This window comes from Mytilus edulis, chromosome 9, assembly GCF_963676685.1.
Source record: "Mytilus edulis chromosome 9, xbMytEdul2.2, whole genome shotgun sequence".
In the NCBI taxonomy this organism is placed as follows: domain Eukaryota; kingdom Metazoa; phylum Mollusca; class Bivalvia; order Mytilida; family Mytilidae; genus Mytilus; species Mytilus edulis.
This window is the reverse complement of record NC_092352.1, coordinates 42,729,687-42,755,834: the sequence shown is the minus strand read 5'-3', so window position 1 is coordinate 42,755,834 and position 26,148 is coordinate 42,729,687. Positions and strand designations below refer to the sequence as shown.

General features: G+C 31.3%; 1 protein-coding gene across 1 annotated transcript in view; it reads right to left on the bottom strand.

Annotated features, from left to right (window-relative positions):
- LOC139488394 (neuropeptide FF receptor 2-like) overlaps nt 1-25,725 on the bottom strand; it is a 40,231-nt gene extending 14,506 nt beyond the window's left edge. Inside the window, exon 1 of the mRNA XM_071273944.1 lies at nt 24,834-25,725. Coding sequence (XP_071130045.1) covers nt 24,834-25,185 — 352 coding nt within the window. The 5' untranslated portion in view covers nt 25,186-25,725. The remainder of the gene's footprint in view (nt 1-24,833) is intronic.
- Between the last annotated feature and the right edge of the window lie 423 nt (nt 25,726-26,148).

The window sequence follows — 26,148 nt, the reverse complement described above, 5'->3', positions numbered from 1 at the left end:
CACTTTATCGGAAATTTTCATTGGACAAATAACAGTTAAAATAACAACAATTTTGATATTTGAGACGCTTACCCTGTGATCACAACCAGGTTTTGATGGGGTTCGTGTTGCTTAGTATTTAGATTTCTATATTGCGTCTTGGGTTCTAATATTTGTCTGTTTGTCTTTTTATTTTAGCCATGGCGTTGTCAGTCTATTTTCGATCTATGACTGTCCCTCTGGTATCTCTCGCCCCTCTTTTAATATTACTTAACAATAGTTATTAATTCAAACGTTTACCTGACTTTCACAGAGTTATATCATTGTAGTGTTATGTACCATCTTAAGTAATTATTCACACTAATTCAGTAAAGTCTTTTAAAAAGAAACTAACACTTATACAATATATGAGCGACTTGATAGAATATTTTTTGTTATTGCATACACAAATCCAGAGTTGGACTACAGTGGCATAACTATAAAAAGGCAGTCATATTTGAAGCTACTAGTGATATATAAAAACCGAGTGTTGATGCCATATATACACGACTACATATTATTAGTTACATAGTGTGCTAGTGACCTAATACGGTATATATGGGGTCAGTAAATTCCATATGGGGTGAGAGCGAAGCTCGAATCCCCATATGGAATTTACTGACCCCATATATACCGTATTACGTATGTAACGAATTTATCTTACCGACTATCTGAACGTGTGAAATTAAGACTAGTGATTCTCAAAATGAGCAAGTCTTTAATACTGTTAGCATTAAGAACATACTACCATTGATCCTACAAAAACAGATGCCAACAATAATGTCTTGTAAGGTTTAAATGTGTTTTATGAATTTATTTCAATCTTAATTATCAATTTCGTCGTCTGTTGGAACTTTTAATTTTTTTCTCAGTACCGTTTTGTTTTTATAAAGGGACATAACACCATTACTAAACGTGTATGAAATAAGCCCAGCCCCCTTCTTACCTAATATGGAATATAAAGGGACGTAACTCCACTACTAACCGTGTATGAGATAACTGCCGCCTCCCTACTAACATAATATCAAATATACACGGTTTGCACGCGGACGTTTTTAACCAATCATATTCCTGGAAATGTATAGGAGGTAAGATAAAGTTTGATATCTTATCAAAATAATCGAAAATGTATGGCATTAAAACTTTTGATATATTAACCCCAAAAAAAAACAACGATCTCCGACAATCGAAACGGATAGACCATAAGTAAATGGCAATATCAAAAGCTAAAACGTATTAAACGAACAGTTGACAACTGTCATTTTTCTAAATTGGTACAAACAATTTCTTATGTATAAAAATATTGCTTCAACCTGGTTTTATAGCTATCTATACCTCTCACAGCATTCAAACGAATTGAATAGATGTGGTACAGTAACAAACTTCCATAGATTGGATATTAGATTTTTTCGAAAATGGGTGTTAAAGAGTTTTTAAAGATTCAAACTTTCCAAACTGACGGGTTAGTTTCATTCCGTTATAATAAACAAAACCCAATGATGAATAAAGAGTATGTTTGGTTTGTTTAAACTGTCGAATATTGTAGATAATTCCTGGTTTTATTTTTATTAATTGTATAGGTTTAATGCTTTGAAACGTAGCGCTCACCCGCATTTTCGATAGTCCAATTCTCTAAAATAGCCTAAACGTTGGCGCTAAAATTGGTAAAACATTAGCACTAGATATGTCCAAATGTCATAAACAGCTTTGAAACGCAATACTGTTTGTACTTCTGATTAATAAGAGCGTCATAGCTACTGTGAAATAAATTTAACATTACAATTCTAACCCCGATACAATTAAAATTATTATAAAACAATTTCAGTATTCTCTGATAAACAGACATGTTATGTTGATGAAAATTCAGTGATGTTATACAATGTAGATTCATATCACATATCTATACGTTTAAATTTGAAATTTGATTTGAATTATATGCATGTTCATTGTACAAACGTCGTACACATATGATCAATTGTTTTCATTTTATTTAGAATTTATTTTAACAATTTTATATCTGAAAGTTTGCACTTGCGTCATCTTTCGTAAAGCAGGAATACATACAGGAATTAAAATGAAAAAGATATAATAATAAAAAATACGTCACACACGTTCAAATCAAATTAGTTATCGTACCACGAGACTAAACGCATTTTACGTAAACCCCTGAATACATGCACCTTAAATTTGCATTGGCTTAATTCAATTTAAAGGGAATACTTTTTGTTAAATTGGCATCATACTATGTCAAATGAAATTAATCAAATGCTTCTTAAAATAAGTTGTCTCTATTAAGGAACAAATTATGCAATGTACAGCATTTTTGACATACACCCTAAAACCGAATTCGGTTAATTCAATTGAAAGAGAATATGTTTTGTTAAATTGACACCATACAATGTCCATGAAACTAATTTAATGCTTTTATAATAAGTTGTCTCTAAGGAACAAACTGTGCACGTTCTTTGAAGTCTGAAAGATAATCACAGACCAAGGCATACAATTTTTGTAGCGAACAAGTTTGAAATAATCAGGATAAAGAACAATCATTCAAGACAATGTATTCCTCCCTAGATTTCTAATAGTAATTCTTGTCGTTCGCCCACTACATCATTTGCTGATGCCTCACCTCTTCTTTCACTTTCCGTTTAGTGCTTTTCGTCTATTTCGTTTGATAACCTCCCGAGAATGTTTAACGCTATTTTGCAGGTTTGATGGATTTTATAGAAATTTGTTTGAAGTTAACCACGATGCGAACTAAAACTAAGTGATAAAAATTGTCAATATAGTTTATAGCTAGGTGCGATGAGAGTATTTAAAGATCAAATAATAAATTGAATTAAAAACAATTATCTCAATTTCTTATGTAATAAACAGACCGAAGAATAAAACGATATTTGTTTGATCGATGTGTTTTTCTCTCTAATCATACATGATAAGTGTTACACATTGCATTATTCATGTATAAGAAAACCAACTGAAAATGTGTTAGCAATAGTGTTTTCAATATGTTATATATGATAGGGGTTAAGTGTGAATAGTGCGGGTCCCAAAAAATTATTATATTATATTATTGTTGGTCATGTAGCTCTTCAATTATTGTTTCGGTTCTTATAAATCCTTGGCTTTCAAATACTAGTGTATGGCCTTGAGCGTTGGCCTAAATTAGATTGGTTATTTCATTAGGTTATTTCTAGTCATATAGCTTTTCAATTGTTTCGGTTCTTATAAATCATTGTCTTTTCAAATATAAAGGACAGACTGGCGCTTTGTACGCAAGACATTTATATAACGTGTTGTTTTAATTTTTTAATTTACTATTATATTAATTTTATAACCAAACTTTTCAAATAGAGTGTTACATCTATTAGATAATAAAACATTTTTCTTTGTAAATATTGTAATAGGGCCCAATACAGTTATATCCAGTGTACGGTAATTTCTGATACAGTCAACATCGTTATCTATTAAATGTGAAGTGTTACATTAACGAAATATATTTCCCTTGACAAGAAACAATCATTGAAAAGAGATCACAATACATAAGATACTTGTAATAATAAGTTCAATGTTTCCATTAATTATACGCAACCCAACACATTTTCATTAACTCCTTTCATTTATTGCGTGTTTTAGCATGTATTATTTCAAAATATGTGAAGGACATGAAAGATGAAGCTCTAATGAATCGTGTTTTCTTAGCGATCTGTTAAATTTGTGAAGCTATTAAGACCCTCAAAGTCACTTTATGTAAAAATTTGCAAATGGAATGTGACTTTATAAATGATGCAATATCTTCAAAAGAAAGAAAAAAATAAATACAACTTGGAGAGGTTGGTGAGGTTATAATGAATAAAGTTATAATCAAAGCAAGTTAATTTAAGATGAAACGAAATTTTTGGAATCGCCGCCAATTTGCTGAACTGGTTGTGGTTATCTCTTTTTGCTGACTATGCTTAATTGATTTAATCAATACATATGAAGGCTTTTATGTTGTTGTTAAATTTATAAATACTTGTGTGCTTCTTTGATATATATTTGTTTGTTTTTGTTCTAATTGAGATTGTGACACAGTGATGACTGCTGTACCCCTGTTTTGACAACTTTACCTTGTAATACTGTGTTGGTCACGCATCGTTGTAAATATGATAGAGTTTGATGAGACCGTCATACAAGTAAAAGGTTTAGCGCTATCAAACTAGGTTCAATCCACCATTTTCTAAATTGGAAAATGCCTCTACCAAATCAAGAATATGACAGTTGTTGTTCATTCGTTTGATGTGATTTGTCATTTGATTTTGGCATTTGATTAGAGGCTTTCCGTTTTGAATTTTCCTCGGAGTTCAGTATTTCTGTGATTCACTTTTTTCATATAGTACATATATATATATTTCAATATATATATCGCTCTCTTATCTGTGTCCTCGGATTCACGTTCATATCATAAATTGTTTTTTACATTATCCTCCTAAAGTACCTGACAACACTCAGGCATTGTTCCCTGTTTACATTTAAGATTTAGGAGTTTTCTTTTTTAACAATCGCGATGTTATCACACCGTATATAGAGGATGTTTCAAGTACTAGGTAGGAAGAGCGTATTTTCCCAGGAAAACATTACCAAAAATGAAAGTACATCTTTAAATTGCCTTTCAATAAATAAATTATTGAATCATGAAGCTGTTTACGATCAACGATAATAATTTCAACAAGATCGAAGTGTTTGTTCAGTCATTATTAACATATATACATTTTGTAATGAATTTATGTTAACGTATGCGAGTTTTTAAATGCATCATTGCAAAACAAGCTCCTAGCATGAAAGATAGCATCAGCCTGATTTAATTTTACTTCTGAGCTGTGACAAATGATAAAAACATTTAATGTAGTGAGCTTCTTGAAATCATGGAAGAGTTCAAAAAAGAAATATTGCAATTGTATAAATGATAATAAAACAAATTTCAAAGACAATTGATCTTATGTTACATAAATTATTATAAATACAGCGACTTCACATCACATGTTTTATGCTCATTTTTAAGACATCGAGACTATCATTCCTTATCTTATATAATAAAATTATACGATATGATATGAAGTAAGTGTAGTCTTTTCTCGTAATTCACTATAAAATTATTTAAACAAAGCAACATAATTTGATGACACTTAAAATTATACTAAAAAAGATTTATTTAGTGATCGCAGAGACTTAATTGTGCAGACATCGTGTCTTATCCTTCAAAGCTGGAATTGATGACACATATCAAAATGTGCTGTACACCATTGCAAAATAAACCAAAAAAGGAGACCAAAATATGCTGTACATGATTGCCAAGAGCAATTTGGAACATAAATCCTATGTATTGTATCCATCATACCGATACTCCGAAATATGAGAAGTAATAAAAGCTTTAAAAGGTTTCCTCCCCCCCCCCCTTTTTTTTTTTTTTTTAAATCAAAGCATAACCATGTAGCTTCGCAAACGTATTTTCACTTTATGCCATTAAAGCTTTAAAAGGTTCCTTTTTTTTTTTTTTTAAATCAAAGCAGAACCATGTAACTTCGCAAAGTATTTTCACTTTTTGTGCTTTTAAGTTGACAATTTTAAAACAAGGATGATGTGGTATGATTGCCAATGAGACAACCCTCCACAAGAGACCAAAATAACACAGAAATTAACAACTATAGGTCACCGTACGGCCTTCAACAATGAGCAAAGACAATACCGCATAGTCAGCTATAAAAGGACCCGAAATGACAATTTAAATCAATTCAAACGAGAAAACTAACGGCCTTATTATGTACAAAAAATGAACGAAAAACAAATTAAATATGTAACATTTAAACAAACGACAACCCCTGAATTACAGGCTCCAATAGTTAATATATGAAATAGTTTTTATTGTTGAACACTAATAATAATAATTGAATGGCATGTGTTCAATATGTTATTTATTGAATGTTATGATATTAAAGATCACTTTAAATTTCCAGTACCACTAAAACTTAATCTGTAACTGCCTCAGTCGAATATCACCGAAGACGGGTTTTACTGCTTTTTTTGGTTTTTGTTTTTTGTTTTTTGTTTTTATTATTATTCGTTTGTTTTTATCTTTGGAAACATTAAAATTGTTTTTGATTTCAAGAAATTTTGCAATGTGCGTAAATGTTAGTCTTACTCCACATATAAGTGCGAGGGAAACATTTATTCAATTTTTGTCCTTTCATTATTGGAAAGTGCTGAATATATAAAAACTATAAACATGAACTTTCTTTAAACTCGGTTGACATATCTCTTGATGTTTTTATGATCATCAACAGATCCAGATGAACACTTGTATGGCTTGCCGTTTTTATAATGTTTCATATGTCAACCAGTGTTATCTGCACTAGCTGAGTTGTCATCAGTACTTTGATACTGATATGAGTAATATCAAAACTTTCTGAAGTTGTCTCTTTATAAAGTAAGAAACGATTCGTATAAATCCTTTGCTTTCAAATACTCAGATTTTGAGCGGAACGTTCATGTTGAAGATAAATCCAGAACAGCGCTTCTGTCGCATGAAATTTATAAAAGTTTGGTTTATAGTTTTTACAGCACTGATTCGACACTTGCGTAATTTCAATCCCCGAAGATACATGTACTATCAGCTAAGTGGCAGAACTAAAGTTCTGGCAGATTTTAAACAAACTTTCTTTATTGGTCTGTTTTATAAACAAACAAAGAAACTAAGATTCTACTTCCTCAGGCAAAGTTAAACTTAGATGGCTTCTATTTTTAAGGTCCTTTTTAGTCATATTGCAGTTCCACTGTGTTGTATCCATAAATATAAGTGTTTCTGATGAAGTTTCACTAAGAAAAATGCTTTGGACGCATGACATTTATAAACAAAATGTTTACATTTTCTATAGAACTGAGTCGATACCGCTGCTAGTGGACTATTAGTCCCGGAAGGTAACTTTCATCAACAGAGTATTTATATTTGAGGTATGGACATGATATATACAAACCATTCTTAAATGATTTCATGTCACTATCTGCTTTAATTTATAGGTTTTTACATATGCTTTGCAAGAAAGATAGGAAGTTAGCAATATCCTTTAACTTTAATTTCCGCTATATAGATGATGTTTTCTCACTAAATAATTCAAAATTTGGTGACTATATTGAAGTTAAGTCTGACTCATATCTTGACTTTTATCTAGAAATTGAAAGGAGGGTCGGTTGAAATCAAATCTTTACGACAAAAGAGTTGACTTCAGCTTCTTGATTATGAACTTTCCATTTCTATGTAACAACATTCAAGTAGTGCCTGCATACGGAGTATACATCTTAAAATTGATACGATATTCCCAGGCTTGTATTTCCTATCATGATTTTCTAAGGGTTACTGCTCACAAAGAAGCTATTAAAGCAATAGTTTTAAATGAGGAAGTTATAATCATTCATACGGACGCCATCACGATTTAGTTGACCGTTATGGAATAACCGTTTCACAGATGATATCGGATATGTTCCTTATATGTCGAAACTACAATACCCTTCCCTTCTTTTGACATGGCGTTGTCAGCTTATTTTCGATCTATTAGTTTGACTGTCCCTCTGGTATTTTTCGCCCCTCTTTTGGAACATTTGAAATGTAAAGGGAAAATGCACATTTTTGAAATTCGTCTTAGAGAAAATGTGTTCAACTCTGTATGTTATAAATGATCCATGCTATATTTTTATCATAAAATCAAGGATTTTTATAGTCTAGTTTTATTATAAAATTGCCCGGTAAAAACGTTTTAGTGTGCATTTTCTTGAGATATGTTACCGAATCCAATCACCCGGTCATACCAAGATAAATTAATAATTTTTTTAATAAAAACATTAAATTATTAACGCTATGGAGTAATTGACTTCAATGTCAAACGCAGATTGAAGTTAAGGAAAGTACAAAAGCTCATTTCTCATCCCCAAGTACCAGGAAAGGATTAACGTGTCAGCAAACCATATCTGTTACTTTGTTTTTTTCTTGGTAATATAATGATGGTAAACATTGGAGTTTTATGATCTATAAACTCTACACTTGCAAAATTCCACTTAATTAAATTGTATGGCGTCTCGATGGTAATAAAACATTCTTATACAATGCCATTCCTTAATCCTTTTATCTTTCCTATTCGATTGCATCATCTTGCATGTCCCAACAGGTTAGAAAAACATCGAACTCTCATTCAGCGCTAGCTATCAGTGTATAATGGAAAGAGCAAAATCTCATATTTTATGATGTTTTTTATGATACGTGCATTTCATTTAAACAAAAAGGTTAATGGTTTAATTCTTTAAAACTGTTGACATTTAACTATGACGGCGTAACACTGTTTAGATTTCTTTGATATTGACTCAGCACAACAAACGAGAAACATTTTCAAAAGTGTGTGGTTTAACAGGCATAGACAAATTTGAAGATCTTGAATGATGCATCTATTTTATTACAGATTCCATATGTGTATGTTGAAAAGGGGAAAATGTACTGTAAATTCAGAAATTATTGCGAGGTTTTTATTATTGCGAAAAATACGACTGGATGGGTATCGCTATAATAGGAAATCGCATCCTTATAAACTAAAACATAGATCTGAATGCAGTTTTTTTTTCGAAATCGCGATAATTAAACTCACATTTTTGTCCATTCTTGAAAAATCGCAATAATAAATGCACGCAATAATTTCTGAATTAACAGTACTCGGTTGTACTAAATGTAAAAAATGTTATCCATTATTAGGAAATACACATCTAATTATTTCATGAGACGCTAGAAAGTTCACCTATTCGCATTTTTGGCGAGTGTGGATTTACATTGCTGGTAATGTATTGATAGCAGACTTTGCTAACCGTTGAATTTCATACGATTCCCTCAAATTTTGTTTTAACCATGATATATATGTTGTGAAGGAAATTATGATATTTAAACATCAATCGGTAATTTTTGTTGACTCTCAGTTTCCCAAAGATATTGAAATTCTCTGTTCACGGTGATTGAGTAGCATTAAAAAGCATTAAAAAATATTTCTGTTTTCAAAATAAACAGCTTATAGAAAATTTGTTATAAATAAGAATCTTTACTTAGGTCTGGTTGTCTCCTTGACATATTCCCCGTTTCCATTTTAAATTTTACAAATGAATTTTACAATTTATCTTAGTCTATCAAAACAAACAAAGACTTTCAACAAATGCTATTTAGAAAAACGGCTGACAGAATGTCGGATGCCGTATCGTCAATTCGTTGATAACTAAAGAGTTTCATTGTGTGAATTGACTAAAAAGATGAAAATTCATGTCCACTATGACATAATAACCAGGTTTTTTTTATATTTTCAAACCAATCACTCAAAAGATACACTTAACATAACAAGTCAAAATTTTACAATTATACAGTTATTCTTAAACAATCACTACAGTTGGAAGAAAATCATGCGTAAGTAATTAAAAAAAAACACTCTACAATATACAATTGATATCTCTTGTTACAGTTTAAATTACATTATTGGAAATTATTAATCAGAAGCTATTTGAAACTTCTTTGTTCAGTAGGCTATTTATCTAATTAAATGAAACGCGCAGAAGATTGGATTACCGGAAGCGGCTGGAATCATGTAGCGGCTGGAATTGCTTATTTATGATCTGCTGTCATTCTCCTTTTAATCTTCCAGACTTAATAAGTATAAACATTAATTAGCTACCACTTGAGGGGTTTCTCAAGATACATTAGTAGACGAAAGCTAATAGTGTCATGACGTAATTGTAAACAGTCAAAGCAGATCAAGAATGCTCAAACTTAATTAATTTTTCTTGCCGTCAAACTTCATTGTATCTTGTATGGCAGTGCTTTCAAGTGGTCATTGCAATTCTTAACACGTTACTCTTTTAACAAGCAGCAGATTCTTCTTAGATAACTTACTTCATATATAACTTATATTTAAAGGGGGATTGCAATTGTAAGTCCAGTTTATCAATACTGATCATATGATAGTCATCCATATTTAAAACGAGAAGAAGAATTGCCTAGCAGACTTCATCTTATCAATCTGAATGACCTTGCAAATGTTTGTACAATGCTTCAGATTTTTTTTCCATTTTACGCAGTTTTAAAATATGAATTTGACTAGAACGATAATGTATTCGAGGTATCTCACTTATCTATAAAAGGTTTGTGTTTGTTATATGAGCTATGTAAGTTCGACTTAACCAGATGTACTTTTATGAAAGGAAATGAAGAAAATTTGGAAAAATAGTTACATCCTTTAGTCGTCTCAAACTAAGTTAATTTGATAGTATAGGTAAATACATATCATACATATTCATCAATTTATTGTAGAAACGGTCATTATGATGTCAGTATGACGTCATACAAATGTCCAATTTATAAATTTGACCCATGATTACCATTAAGTTTATAAATCTAAATATGATTTCATATACAAAACAGGATGAATAAAAGCAACAGTAGTATACCGCTGTTCAAAACTCGTAAATCTATCGTTGGCTTTGTATCCCATACCCTATAGTCGTCTATAAAAGGCCAAGAAATGAAAATATTTCACCAATGCAAATGGATACATTTGAATGATCGAAGGATGTAACTCGATAGTTTGAATAGAAAAAAAATTAATGTTGCTACTGTGTTTTTCGAACTCCACATCAATATTAAAAAGTCAACAACAGCATATGAATGAAAATAATTTAATGTTCAACAATTTTCATAAATTAAATAGAGGTGAGCTAGAAGTGTTTCAATACAGTAGTTATCAGGGAATGTGTACCCTTTTAATGAAGTGTTTTATAGACAACCTCAAAAACTTCTCATTTAGACATTCATGGACGCTATTATAATTATATATAACGTCATTATACATCCCATATACTACTATATGTCTAAATTATATAGTGTCCATCAATAAATTCACCTTGTTTGTCTTTTTTAACATATTTATTTGTTTTATAGTGATTTAAATACACAATGTTGACTGCTGTACCTCTTTTTTATGTCTGTTTGTTTTGTTCACACATTGTTGTTAATATAATGGAAATTTATTCCATTGTCATATAAGTAAGAGGTTAAGCTAGCTATAAAGCCGGGTTTAATCCACCATTTTCTACATAAGAAAATGCATGTTCCAAGTGGGGAAAAAGACATTTGTTATAAATTGTTTGAGCGTATGATTTTACAATTTTATTAGGGACGTTCCCTTTTGAATTTTCCTCAGAGTTCGGTATTTTTCTTATACTTAGCTTTTCACTACCCTTCTCGTAACACCATTTTTCAAGCAACGCTAAACGCTCGTACTTAAATCAAAAATAAAAGTGAGTTTCATTATCTTACATCATCTAAATGAACGTAACATGAAAAGCTGCTTTTAATATCAATCAGTTGCTCTTAGAAAGCTCTGGTAGGTTGTTGAAAGGGGATTTTACGGATTTGTTTTACATTTTTGCTGCAATGACACGCGACTCACCATGTACATGTACTCATATTTAAAATACATTGTTTACGGCTTCTTAACCATTTTGATTAAATAACAGTGTGTCTATTAGGGACGGATTATCAAAATACTTAGTTTATATACCTATAAACGTTTCACCCATTCAAACAATTTAGCGAAGTTCTAATGTTCTTGGCGATTGTTCTATGCCATAGCAAACAGACCAAATTCAACCCCTTAAGGACGTCGAAGAGGTTTATTACATTGACAGGTAAAGTATAACCTATATTAGCGAAAAGTTAAATGATCAATGTCCAGTTAAGGTCAAGATTTTTAACTCCTTTTTCAGGAAATTGAATTAAAATTGTCAATGCCTTGTAAGCAACAGATATTGTTAACGATCAATTATAAATTTTAATAGAATCTATAACATGTATAAAGCACAATTTAAAAAATATCCTGTGTATTACAATACAGTATACTAAAAGTGTAAATTGTTATCTCAAATGTTACACATTCGTAAGCCTAGAACTTTATTGTTGAGAAAACACGGAAAAAGATCTTGATATACCCCCTGTGCAATACTGATTATAAAATTGTGGTATGAACTGTCCCTTCTCTTCATCTTGTCATGATGTGCACTTTCACCTATTAACTATGAATCCGCTCGTTTTACAAGTAATGGGTATGAAACGGTTCGGGACTATTGTTTGTTGACTTTGAATTACTTGGAACTTCTGCCCAAAGCTATGGTGGAAACATCTAATCTTCAGTTACATAGTATTCGTTCAGATATTCTATCTATCCTTAAATGGTAGCCATCACACATTATACTTTTCCTTCCTCTGTTAGTTTCAAGAAAATTTGTTTTCATGATGAACCAAAATGAGAATTCAAACATTTTTTTTAAAACATTTATAAACTAGCTTAAACTACTATTTATGGTATATGAGTGTGGAGCACTATTCAACCATGTAAGTTTGCGCTAACATTTGTGATAGAAAAAGACAGGCACACGGATTAATTCTATGTTGAAATAGTCTATAATGTCTGCGCTAAAATATCCCCTAGTAGTTCCAATATGTTCGCTGAAATGTCCTGCAGTCATCAAGAATAAGTTGACCAATACCAAGTATTTGCGTCATATATCACATGAACTTAGATCTAAAGACAATTAATGCAATAGTCGTATGATATGTCACTTCGCCTATTATGTAGTATTTCTGGACTTTGTTTTCGGAGTTAATTTTGATGATATGTGTATAAATAACAGGATATAATATACCCGCGAACCCGTTTCGCTAGATTTGATGTTCACGCTATTCTTTAAGATTTTTTGTTTTTCTCTTTGTTTTTATTATAAGACTACTTTCGAACAAGGGTAAACTAATGTTTCATCTTTTGTTAGTCTGAAAATATCGGTCACAAGGGAATATTTGTTCTGTTATTTAAAATGATTTTTGTACAACTTGATATTTTCATCAGTGTGACCTCACTAAACAACTAGGTCTTTCTTGTTTTTCTCTATCCTGTAGACAGCATGTACTGCGATGGGAATACTAATGAGTGGTCTTCTCTAGATAGCATTAATGTAACTATTTATTGCATGATTTGTATAGCTTTCATAACTGAATATGTCAATTGACCTAAAACATCCATCTTATTGGCACTTGTATCTTCTTATCAATTAATAGCGTAAAACGAAAAGCGCCCTTCAGGTAATTCAGTAATTTATCATTCCAACGACGTTTGATTATTACCAGATATCAGGAGTGCCAATGTAATTACTTTATTGCACGGTTTGTATGCCTTGAGATGACATCCTTCATAATATGAAAGCAGCGATAGTTTAGTCTTAAAAAATTGGAATGATGATTAATACCGAATACATACTGACTCTTGGCATTTAATTAAGTCGATGACCTAAATAAAAACTAAAAAAAATTAATGGTAACGTCGCTTATTTGTAACGATATCACTTGTAGACATGCTAGACAACAAGAGAAACGCTCCAAAGAAATGTTTCTTCCATAAAGAATGACATTTGAAACACGGTACCAATCTAAAGATATACCAATTAAACTTAGTGACTTTCTTTTTTGAATTCTCCACGAAGTTCAATACTTTGTGATTTTACTTGTTCTCTTATATTTCAAAGAGTTGTGTTTTCAAATCAAAACCATTGACTAAATGAAAAACACCTAATCCTTTCCCGAAACTTAAAATTTCAAAAGTTGATATTGGAACTTAAACGTAAAACGTAAATAAAATGGTCTGATTAAAATTTTATACCATCATAGATACATGTATTTGAACACTTAATTCTTTTTAAAAAGTGACATTTGATTGAATTATATTCCCCACCTTAAACTGTTTTACGATGGTTCTAAATCATGCGTGCATATGTCTTGTTAATACATGCTCTTCGTCAGGTAACTTAACAGTTTTCACTGTTTATTATATATTGTGATAAATTGATGTCCAAACTTGTGTTTCATTGCTCCTTCTAGCTAGTGCATTATCCTAATCTGTGTTTTTGTTATTCAATTAAAATTTGTTCAGTCAAAATATTTATTTGATTTAAATGGAAATTGAAAGATGAAACTGTGGCTATTGCTATTATCAAAACGTAGGAATAAATTACCTTAGCTGTATTTGGCAAAACTTTTAGCAATTTTTGGTACTCAATGCTCTTCAACTTCGTATTTTATTTGGCCTATAAAACATTTTTTGATTCGAGCGTCACTGATGAGTCTTTTGTAGACGAAACGTGCGTCTGGCGTAAGTATAAAATGTTAATCCTGGTATCTATGATGAGTTTATTTATCGCTTCTACAAAACACACAATAATTAGAAGCGTTTGAACATCAACAAGTAGCAACTTTACCTGACCATATAGCAAAATAGGTATTTAGTCGGATCTTCACACGTACTTGTGATTTAGTTAAAACCGGTTTTGTTCAAAATATACGAAGAAATGTCGAAATGTTCAGGACTTAATTAAATCCGTATTTCGGTAGGTTGGTGCAAGCATACGATTTTTATTGCGTCGTACACTTTGAGAAGCGAATAATCTTCAACTACTTTATTGAAATATTGTGTAAAAACGTTAATTTAGAGCTATGAAAGTCAAGTGGCTCGAGTATTTTTCTGAGGAAGTTTTAAAAAATTGCAAAGAATTATTTTTACATTGGGTTAGCTTTCATTAGTCTTAACTATCTATAGATAAACAACTTTTGGTTATATTTATAATTTAGATTCATCATTGAAGGTGGGGGGCGATTTCGCAGATAATTAATTATATTGATGTGCCATTTGTATGCAAGAGTGACCTTTCGTTGTATTATGTGCCAATTCGAAAAAGTTATGCGAGTATTCTCTCCCCTTAAGAGGTTCATTATTTTATAATTAAATTTAGGTTTCTGATATAATTTTGAATAACTACAAAATGTATCAATTCAATATATTTCAGTTTTTGTTATTGGTGTATCAAAAACATTGATGTACGAATATAATTTCATAAATTTGAAACGTTTAAAATGATTACATACCAATATAAAGAACCGTTAATTATTTTTGAAAAAGACTATGAACGAAAATCGAATTATTTATCTTCCCTTGGTGACAGATTGATTAGGAAATGAACCAGCGTAATATAATGGTAATCACAGAGAGGGACCAGCTAGCAATTTTTAATTTCAGCTTATTCAACGTTAAAACAATTTTCCACTATAAACGAATGTTACTTTATACAAATATAAGGACTTCGTTTGCTAAATCTTCAAATTTTATTAGATATTATGATTTTTTTTATTGCAATAGATTAATATGCTACAACAAGAGCGTAAGCCTGATTGTGTGTTTATAATGTAAAGAACTTTTGTGATGAGGTCCGTCACCAAATGTGTCATTTGTGGGTTCTTAGAAAGTACATAGAAGATATATTAGTGATTAAGATTATAACACAATGTTGACTGCTATATCCTTACTTTTGACATTTTTATCTATTACATGTATGTCTGATTTTTTTGTTAACACATCGTTTTCAATATAAAATAATTTTATGCGACTGTCGTACCAGGTTTCATTCACAATTTTCTACATAATAAAATGTCTGTACCATGTCAGGAATATGACAGTTGTTATCCATTCGATGGATTTGAGCTCTTTGATAAGGCAATTTCCATTTTGAATTTTCCTTGGAGTACAATATTTTTAATATTTTACTTTTTTCGGTATGCCAAATGGATACCAATTGTACACCTTTACTAGTTTATTGACGGTTGAATGTTTTCTTTTATAAAATGCCCTGTACCAAGTCAGGAAAGTGGCCATTGTTACATTAAAGTTCGTTTCTCTGTGTGTTACATTTCGTTGTTGTGTCTCTGTTGTGTCGTAGTTCTCTTATACTTGATACGTTTCCCTCAGTTTTAGTTTGTAACGCGCAGTTGTTTTTTTCTCTATCGATTTATGAATTTTGAACAGCGGTATACTACTGTTGCCTTTATTTACTACCGAAACACGACAATCTACTTCATATATTGATCTTTGAAATTTCCTCGATATTGATACAGATTGACGACAAAAAAATAAAATCTGTAACACGCGTAATTGTTTCCCGAAATCGTTTGATGTATTTGCCGATTTTGCTCTTAATGCAAAATGAACCTCGGTGAACTTCAAAAGATGTAGCAAAAACGTTTACTAACATGAACACAACCTGAATATGAGTATGAAAAAAACAGCAATCCATACCGAACTTTCTATTCTAATCAGACATAAACGGAAAATTTTGCAAATTTTACATTATTGCTTAGAACGATCAAGTTTAGCTGAGTAGTACATCATGTTATGGAATATTTTGAATGTTATAAAAGACAATTTCTATCTGTTGAAGATACTAGATATGTTATGTCAGTAAAGAAAAACACATTCTTGTCGTGTAAATGGGCTTTTGTCTGGAAGTTTATATCGTTTTATGAAGGTCATAAATAATGTGGCAAGAAATGATTTGTCTTTAAAATTAATGGAAAAGATCAACAATCATGTAACGGCCTACAACCGTTCGACATTACAACACATGTTTTATGTGATAAGAACAATAAATAAAATAGACAATTACTTGAAATTATTGAATATAGAATAATATAATATATAGACAAAAGAAAACATCAACAGATGTAAACTATGATCAATTATTGAAGAGGAATTAATGTTATTCCATAAACCTTTAAATATCTTTTTTATTTCATTTTATTTTCTTTTATGACAGATGGTATAAAGATCAATACTTTTTGTAAATTTCAAGCGTAAGACTCGGTGACCGTAGTAAACGACAATTAAGGAAAACAAACATTTCAAGAAGATGTCATATAAAAGAGGGACGAAAGATACCAAAGGGACAGTCAAACTCATAAATCTAAAACAAACTGACAACGCCATGGCTAAAAATGAAAACGACAAACAGAAAAACAATGGTACACATGACACAAAATAGAAAACTAAAGAATAAACAACACGAACCCCACCAAAAACTAGGGGTGATCTCATATAAATCAGCAATAAATACTTATAAGCCATTGCTTTTAAAAACATTACAATTATGTTGATTCCTCCTTCAGCATAAAAGCAAACTCAACATGATGTGCAAAACAAGTTGACATTTAGTTTTAATCTTCAAATTAAGGGTCTTTTTAATTTCGAGTTGATGTTTTGATTTGAGCCAATTATTCTAGATCTAAAACTTCATTGCACACGTGGACTTACTACAAATTAATCTATGTAAACTGAGAATTCCATATTTCCATAACACAATTATATTAGACATTTATGTAATATTTATTTTCTTCTGACACTTTTATACCCTCAAACTAAAAACGCATTTCATGTATTTTAAATCTTTTAAGCAGAATTGCACATCTGTTAATGAGATAAACCAGTTCCTTGTTGAAATCATTGCATTACAACATGAAGCAATGAAAACTGTGTATCTCAATCATACTTTAAGATATTAAAGCCCCTTTCTGTTCGAATTTCGTCACGTATCTTTGACTGAGGTTACGATAACTTATATTTATTATATACGAAATACATGTAAAATGTATATGTAATACAACAAATGCAATCATGCTGCATCAGCCATGATATCGACATCACTGATTTGTACCTTTACAACATCAAATGTTGTAACTACTTGAAGTACATGTATGTTCTTATGCACGTTCACTATAAGAAAATATGAGATCAAACCATCAAAACAAAATATGTAAGGACTTCTTTAACACAAGGTACCCTTTTCATCACTAATTTGAAATTCTGTAGACAAAATGTAATGCAATGTAACACTCTGTAATTGTCCATTTTCAGATGGTATTTCAATATTGAATCATAGCATCATGTCATTCAAGGAAAAACAGATTCAATTAAATAAGAAAAGAGTTACCGGCATAAAAACTTGTAACAGACAGACAGAAACAACGACAATGCCCATAAACTCTCTTTTGGTAGTGTAGGGATAATTAGATTTGGTATTATATTCAATGTCAACGTATTACAATATAACCGGAAGTGCCTTTTGCACCATATTCTAACTAAAATGAAATTTGTGTTAATTAACTGAAATGTCTGTTATACCATGCTGAGAGCGTCTTATGTCTTTATCGTTGACATGTTGAAAGCCTTAGTAACATTGTGTCAACATTCATAAATATCCTAAATGTAACATTATTTTGTTAAAGAAGCTGTCAAGATAGCATGGTGACAAAAACTATAAAAATTGAAAACCAATTCTTCAGAGAACAATTGAAGGTCTTTCCACCTCGATAATAAGAAAGAAATTAAAAAAAAAACGATGTTAGGAAATATCACTCCGTGTTGATGTTATGTGGTAAATCAAACTGATATAAAAAAAAATAAGATTAATAGGTTTATGCAGAAGACTTAATTCTTTTATAATGGTTTTATAATGAACCAGAATTTTTTTTCAGTAAAGGTCGAAATCTAGAACGTCAAATTGACCTTTGACCTTGACCTCATTTTCAAGGTCATAGTTCAGTGATCTCAAATCAAAAGACCCCAGGTCAATCACTTGTATGGTTGTAGAGAAATACCGATTTCAAATACAAAAGGGGAGAAAACTATTAGGGTTGACCAAAACACTTCGACTAAAATGGTTGAAGTTGCGCCTTATCCTAAACAACTATTTGGAAAACACATCATATCATTAAATGTTACAGTTTCTTTTGAATATAGATAAAAAGAAAAAGAAAAAATCAAAATTTAGAATATGACCTTGACCTTCAACCTTTACCTTAATTTCAAGGTCATAGGTCAGTGAACTTAAATCAAAAGACCCGAGAAATACTGATTTCAAATGCATAAGGGGGGAAAACTCCTATAAGGATTAACAAAAACACTCCGACTTAAATATGTTGAAGTTTCGCCTTATTGTAAACAGTTATTTGGCAAACACTTCATATCATTAAGTGTTACAGTTTCTTTTGAATAACGATAACAAGCAAAATTCAAAATTTATAACATGACCTTGAACTTTCACCTTGACCTCAATTTTCTTCAAATGGACCAAGGACTTCATATAAAAAGACTGTAGCCCTCTACGATGTATATCGTATGAATTTATCCAACATATCGCCTATCTTAAATTTTCAAAGGGAAATAACACCAATAAGATGTCTTCCGATCACTCCAGTCAAAATAAACCAAATCATTCTCAAGAGTAGATAAACAATTTGGTGAAAACAGTTTGTTAAAATATTTTACGGTTTTAGAGATATAGCGATAACAAGAAAAAGGGGACGCGGGGAGATAACTCCTATAAGAATAAGTGTCCGGTCACACAGGGTGAGTTTTGAAACCCCCATTATTGTACAACATCATTGGCCAAAAAATCCATTCGATATGTTGTAAGACAAAAAAGCATCTCAGACGGCAGAATAAAAACAAAATTAATCAGAAGAAAAACAAAAGGTCTTTCCAGGAAAAATTAAAGACCTAATAAAAGACAGTCTCATTATGTCATGTTTAAAGACATTTATGGATGTTTGTCAGCTGCGAAAGTAAAAAAAAACATATATATATGGTATTCATTTTTGATAGAAATGTTATTGTTTTATATAATAGTTATTGAAAAACTGATCATTATCGTGATATATGGACTGCCCACAGGATAGTGGTATTGACTGAGACAGCGATAATGACTGAGCCGAAGGCGAGGTCAATATATCACGATAATGTCCAGTTTTTCGATGACTATTATATTTATTTCATTGAGAAACCATGTTTTAAAATTAAAAACCAATTCTTCAGAGAACAATTGAAGGTCTTTCCACCTCGATAATAAGGATGAAATTAAAAAAAAAAAGATGTTAGAAAATGTCACTCCTTGTTGATGTAATTTGGTTCTTCAAATTAATATGAAAAAAATAAGATTAATAGGTATATGCAATAGACTTAATTGTTTAATTATGAACAGAAAATAATTTTTAGCAAAGGTAAAAATCTAGAACGTCAAATTGACCTTTGACCTTGACATCAATTTCAAGGTCATAGGTCAGTGAACTCAAAACGGAAGAGCGGAGGTCAATCACTTGTATGGTTGTGGAGGAATACTAATTTGAAATACATAAGGGGAGAAAACTCCTATAAGGGTTAACCAAAACACTTTGACTGAAATAGGTTGAAGTTGCGCCTTATTGTAAACAGTTATTTGGTAAACACATCATATCATTTACTGTCACAGTTTCTGTGATATAACGATAACAAGCAAAATTCAAAATTAAGAATCTGACCTTGACCTTTGACCTTGACCTCAATTTCTTTCAAATATACCAAGGACTTCATATCAAAAGACTGTAGGCCTCTACGACTTATAACGAATGAATTTATCCAACAAATCGCCTATCTTAAATTTTCAAAGGGAAATAACTGCTTCTAGATGTCTTCCGATCACTCAAGTCAAAATAAACCAAATCATTCTCAAGAGTAGACGAAAAATTTGGTGAAAACAGTTTGCTAAAATCTTTTACTTTTTTTAGAGATATAGCGATAACAAGAAAAAGGGGACGTGGGGAGATAACTCCTATAAGAATAACTGTTCGATCACACAGGGTGAGTTTTGCAACCCCCATTACTGTACAACATCATTGGCCAAAAAATCCATTCGATATGTTGTAAGAGAAAAAAGCATCTCAGACGGCAGAAGAAGAAGAAAAAAAAATTAATCAGAAGAAAAACAAAAGGTCTTTCCACGAAAAGTGGAAAGACCTAATAAATTCATAAATTCGAAATTGTTGAAAGTTACCCGATATAATGTACGATTTACTCTAGGAAAGAGTGAAGACCAGTGATAGTTTTAAATAACTATAACTTATAAGTCACTTCAGTATATGAAATACAAAACATAAAGTTTACTATAATTAGATGAGTAGCAAAACGGTCATTAGAAATGTCTGCACTAGCAGACGTGTCTTCCATTTTCAAACTGTAGACACGTCTGCATTTTATTGCGGGACGTCACTCAAACAGAGAAACCACGCCCCACCGGTCATTATCACGTAAAAGTCTGTTAACGACCGGTTTTCCGGTCCGTTTTGTTCTGTTAATGACCGATGGAATTTATTACTGAAAAATATAGAATGTCACGTGGCCCCTTTTTATTCAATAAGATAAGCTTATTCTTAACCGATATGAAATAATTGTCAATATTGGTATCCTCGTAAAAAATCTTCGGTATAAATAATACTTTCTTTAGAAAGTTTTTTTCATGGCTGTTTATTTTGAGGCACATGACACTGTTATTGCAGTGGGTAAAGATATAAAAATACCAACACGTGAATCCAAAAGGAAAAATCTAAAACAATTTGAACTTTAAACTATTGTTGGTTAATTTTCTGAAACAATTTAGAAGGCTTATTTGGAAACTGTTATTAACAATATTTCAATGATTTGCATATTAAACTGTTCTGGGTTAAAATAGCGCAAATCTGTAAAAAGATGAGACTGTGACAAAAAAGGACGAAATAATCCCAATTCTAACAAAATTTGAAATGCACAAAGTCATGTTCGATATACATGTATGTGCATTTTTTTTTTGCCAGATTTTCGGAATCCTCTGGTTTTATCCATGTATTGTCATTAAAAAAAATTGCCCACTAACCCCTTCTTTTCTTTTCATAGTTTTATTACATCTATAATACTAAAATTACGAGGTCCAATTTGTCAGCCGTCATCACGTAAAAACGACGAATCACAGAATTCAACTTTATATATAGCTAATATAGTACAAAGGTGTAGATTAAAAATTACACCACTCCAGGCCCTTTTGTTTTCCACGTAATTAATATTGCCAATAATTAAGAAGTTCCGGGTCGAGTCCGCTACCGATACCAATAGTATATTCACCTGTTACCTATTACCTTATCTGTACGTTCCGCATCTGACAGGTACACCACCAAACGTTGTATTCAGGATTAATATGCTATATACACGGGTCATAACCACAGGGTTGACACTATTAAATTGTCAAATTGTTACCTATTGTAGTATTTTAATCAGTAAGACTTTCTAAGATAACAATACGAATACTAAAAATCTGGACTAAAAATAAGGCGTATAGGTACAGTTTTCAATTTGTTAGTGGGCATGACGTAAAACAGCGAAGCAAAGAATTCAACTTTATTTAAAACTTATATAGGACAATGCTGTTGATTAAAAAATACTCCATTCCAGGACCTTTTGTTTTCCAAATAATTGATATTATTGTTTCAGTTCGACGGGTTCAAACAGAAAGACTTGAAAGCAGAGAAAAACTTATAATCGGCATGACTTTATCAGATGACAATACTAATACTAAAATAAGGCTTGCGCATAGTTATATACTTTAATTCAGTCACGGACCTGTGATATCCAGGGGCGGATGCAGGAATTTTCGAAAGGGGGGGTGCTAACCCAGGACACCCAGGGCAAAGGGGGGGTGCAGAACATATGTCCCGATACAAATGCATTGATCGGCAAAAATAAAGGGGGGGTGCGCACCCCCGGAACCCCCCCCCCTGGATCCGCCACTGATATCACGGGTGTGTTCTAGTAAAGATTAAAAAGCCATATTTCAAAATTTTATAAAATTCTTGTTATTTTTTCATAGTTTTTGAGAAAAATCGAGAGAGAATTATTTCCCGTCAAATTTTCAATGGCTTATATCTCAAAAACGAGCACACAGACCCTCCATTTTTTTCTACTTTTTAAGTTTCTTTATTTATATATTATAAATTCCTAATAGTCTTTTAAAAACCTTGTTACTTTTTTAACAGAGTAGCGAACATCCTTATCTTTTTATTCTCCCATGTTTAACCAAATTACAGGATGGCAATGTAAATCCACTCTGACTTCAAGAATAAGAATATTTTAACTTTAAAATTATATTACAACCTCATCTTGTCATTTAATGTATATGTACATGTTATAAGTTTACTTAACTAGCACTACGGTATTATTTACAGCAGTCTCTTCATAAACCCTATCGAAACGGAATTTTAGCTTACAGGAATTCAGTAACTGAGGCATATCAATACCGGGCATACACGTTGGCGAAGTCTTTGAATGTTTATCACTCTCACATTACAATTCTATTAAAGCCGATCAACAAATCACAAAAGTTATATCTCTTAGAAATAGCAATTGTATGGCAAATAACTGTAGCAGTTATAAAATATTTCTGAAAAAAATAAAAGAAACAAACACTAGGATTTGGAGTATTCGTCCTAAAAGATAACACTAAGTGTTGGAATATTTGTTATATTAAGATACGTTTTAAATTCCATGATCTAAATGTAACCCTTCTCAGAGGATATTAAGTTTTCTATGAAAATTAATGTTACAAATGTATCTCTCTGTTGTCAGAAATTTTACTGAGACTTAAATTTATAACTTCATAATTTTTCGAATCAATGTTGGCTATGAGTTTTTTTAACCCGTTAGCAGTACTATGTCGATTGATTTTTCTTTCTGGCTTTTAAGTCTTTTTGTTCAATTTAATGTATCATATGCACATATTACTCGGCAAGTTGTACTACAACTATAATACTATTTATGGAAACCAAATTTAGACTCCATTATACTAAAAATACTCTTCTCTCTTAGAAAAAGCAACACGATGCATTAGTACATTTCATGCAAACATGTGTAAAGAAATGTTTCAAACAAAAACGATATGAATAAAATGAATGTTTGGTAAACGTCTGTGGAACAGCTTCCCAACACTGAAAATAATCCAAAGATGTCTAGAGGTCAATATGCAGTCTTCGAGGTTCAGGTACAATAAATTATGCTCGAGTGTCCAACAAATCACAAAACTTAGCATAGACTATTAAAGATCTGACTTCAACACCCATCTATCAAAATGAGAAAACATTTAATTCTAACTTCGGACAACCCCAACACATGTACAAATCTTGATTTGAGAAGTGCACACGAACATGTTGTGAGGTCTCTGTAAACTATAGATACATTGCATTCCCTCTTTTATTTACGAACATGCATTAAGTTTGACACAAGGTTACCAAGAGAGTGCGTTTTAAATTAAATTCTGTAACAAAACAATTCGCAGACGCCAAAACATTGTCCGTATCAAAGGATGCTTTCCCTTACGTTAAACACGCGCAAATGCGATAAATTCTTAACCCGCTGCTAAGAATTTATGCTACATACCAACCAAACTATGAATGCGACTTTTCACCAATTTTTATGTACGATGATGTTCGTTCCCGAAAGATTATTGAATTTAAATGCAGAAAATATAGAATTTGAGTCTCGTTTCAAAGTAAAGACTCAGTCTGGTAGAATTGATATTACTCCAAAAATACCATGATATTCAATAGATGATAAAACATTATAATCATAGTAATTGTTTTCACTGAATCATCCAATTTAGAAAAATTAAAAGATCTCAACGTGCTGCTTTCAAACAATAATGTAATAAAAGATGGTATCATATACCGAAAGAAAAACCATATATTTGTGACTTGCAAGTTGTCGATTTCGTTTTTCTATATCATAAATGTAACAACATATATATAATAGAAATACCATGACCATAGATTAGAAATTTTAAATATGAGATGTTGGAGTTAAAGTATACAACGAGCAACCTAATACACTCGATAAGAAGAAGCACACGGTATATCACCACTGAGGGAAGTAGAAATGACAAAAAAAGGGGGGGAATGATACAAAAGTTTTAAGAATTCAATACCACATTCAATCAAAAACACTAGTGTAACTAACGCAGTCATTTCGCAAACAAAACGAATAGGATAACAAAATGGTACTCACCAATAAATATATGTGTCAGCAGCGTGATTGGAACACAAAATATCGCTACAAGTATATCAGCTATAGCCAAGTTGACGATGAAGAAATTTGTAACTGTATGCATCCATTTGTATTTCAGCACTACGACAATTACAACCAAGTTACCGAAAAGTGCGAATAAGAAAGCAGTGCTGTAAGCTATGATGTAGATTGCAAGTACACCGGGAGGATGTTTGAATTCGGATCCATAGCTAGAATTTTGAGTGTCGTTTATACTTAGTCCACTACTGTCCTGTGCGTATGAACTCTCTATATTCACCATGTTTATTTCGAATTCATTATTCTTTCCACTTGCATTGTAAAAAAATGACATTTTTCTGCAAAGTTCTATTAACTGAGTGTCAAGAACAAAACGTATCGATAAAAATCCAATATTAATTATATTTTCTTTAGGTATGAAATTTCTTTTTAACTACTATAAATGTTCAAACGTCCTACATTGCAGCAAAAATCTATAATGAAACAGCGAAGTAAATTTCACAAAAACTACTGAAACTATCAATTTCATATACTTTTTTTCTTCTTATAGTTTCTTGATGCTGTTTCGTGTTAGATTAATATTTTGAAAGTTCGTTTGTTCGCGTCGTCTAGATTTATCGATCAATTCTTCTGATTGGATTGTCCCGAACAGCCAGTCCATTCATCCATCCCACAATAATTATTGTATTTATACCTACCACACATATCTCAATAATTACAATGTTGTTTCCTTTTCATAACTTACTTTATTGATATAATTATGTATTTTCTTGTATAACAAATCACTACATTTGCCAAGTTGTAAATAAATCTTATACATAATGAGTATACATATTAAATAGTGTTGATATTTTACCATTAAACTTAAAGAATCAGGACGGAAAAGTTTAATAGTTTAATATTTCAATATTTAAACAGCTAATTAAGTGTTTCCACCTAATTAAAGATGAAATTACTGGTCCAAATCAATAAAAGGATACATGTGGTATAATACATGAGACAGCAAAATATAATTTTCTCTCACTTTGAAAAACTACCACTATATTGATGTTTAAATACACCACAGATTTCCGCTCTCTTAGCTAAAATGTTTTATAATTCTGCATAATTGCAATCCCTAGTAAAAAAATACTACATTTAGATTTTTTTTAACCGCAGTTAATTACGAAAATATCATTTTTGCTTACGCATGTTCCCTGTTGAGTATTGCATCATCATTATTGTGGCCAGGTAATTAAAGGCCATGTTGGATAAATGCCTGGTGACACAACACTTTTAACTGAAAACAACCCAAAGC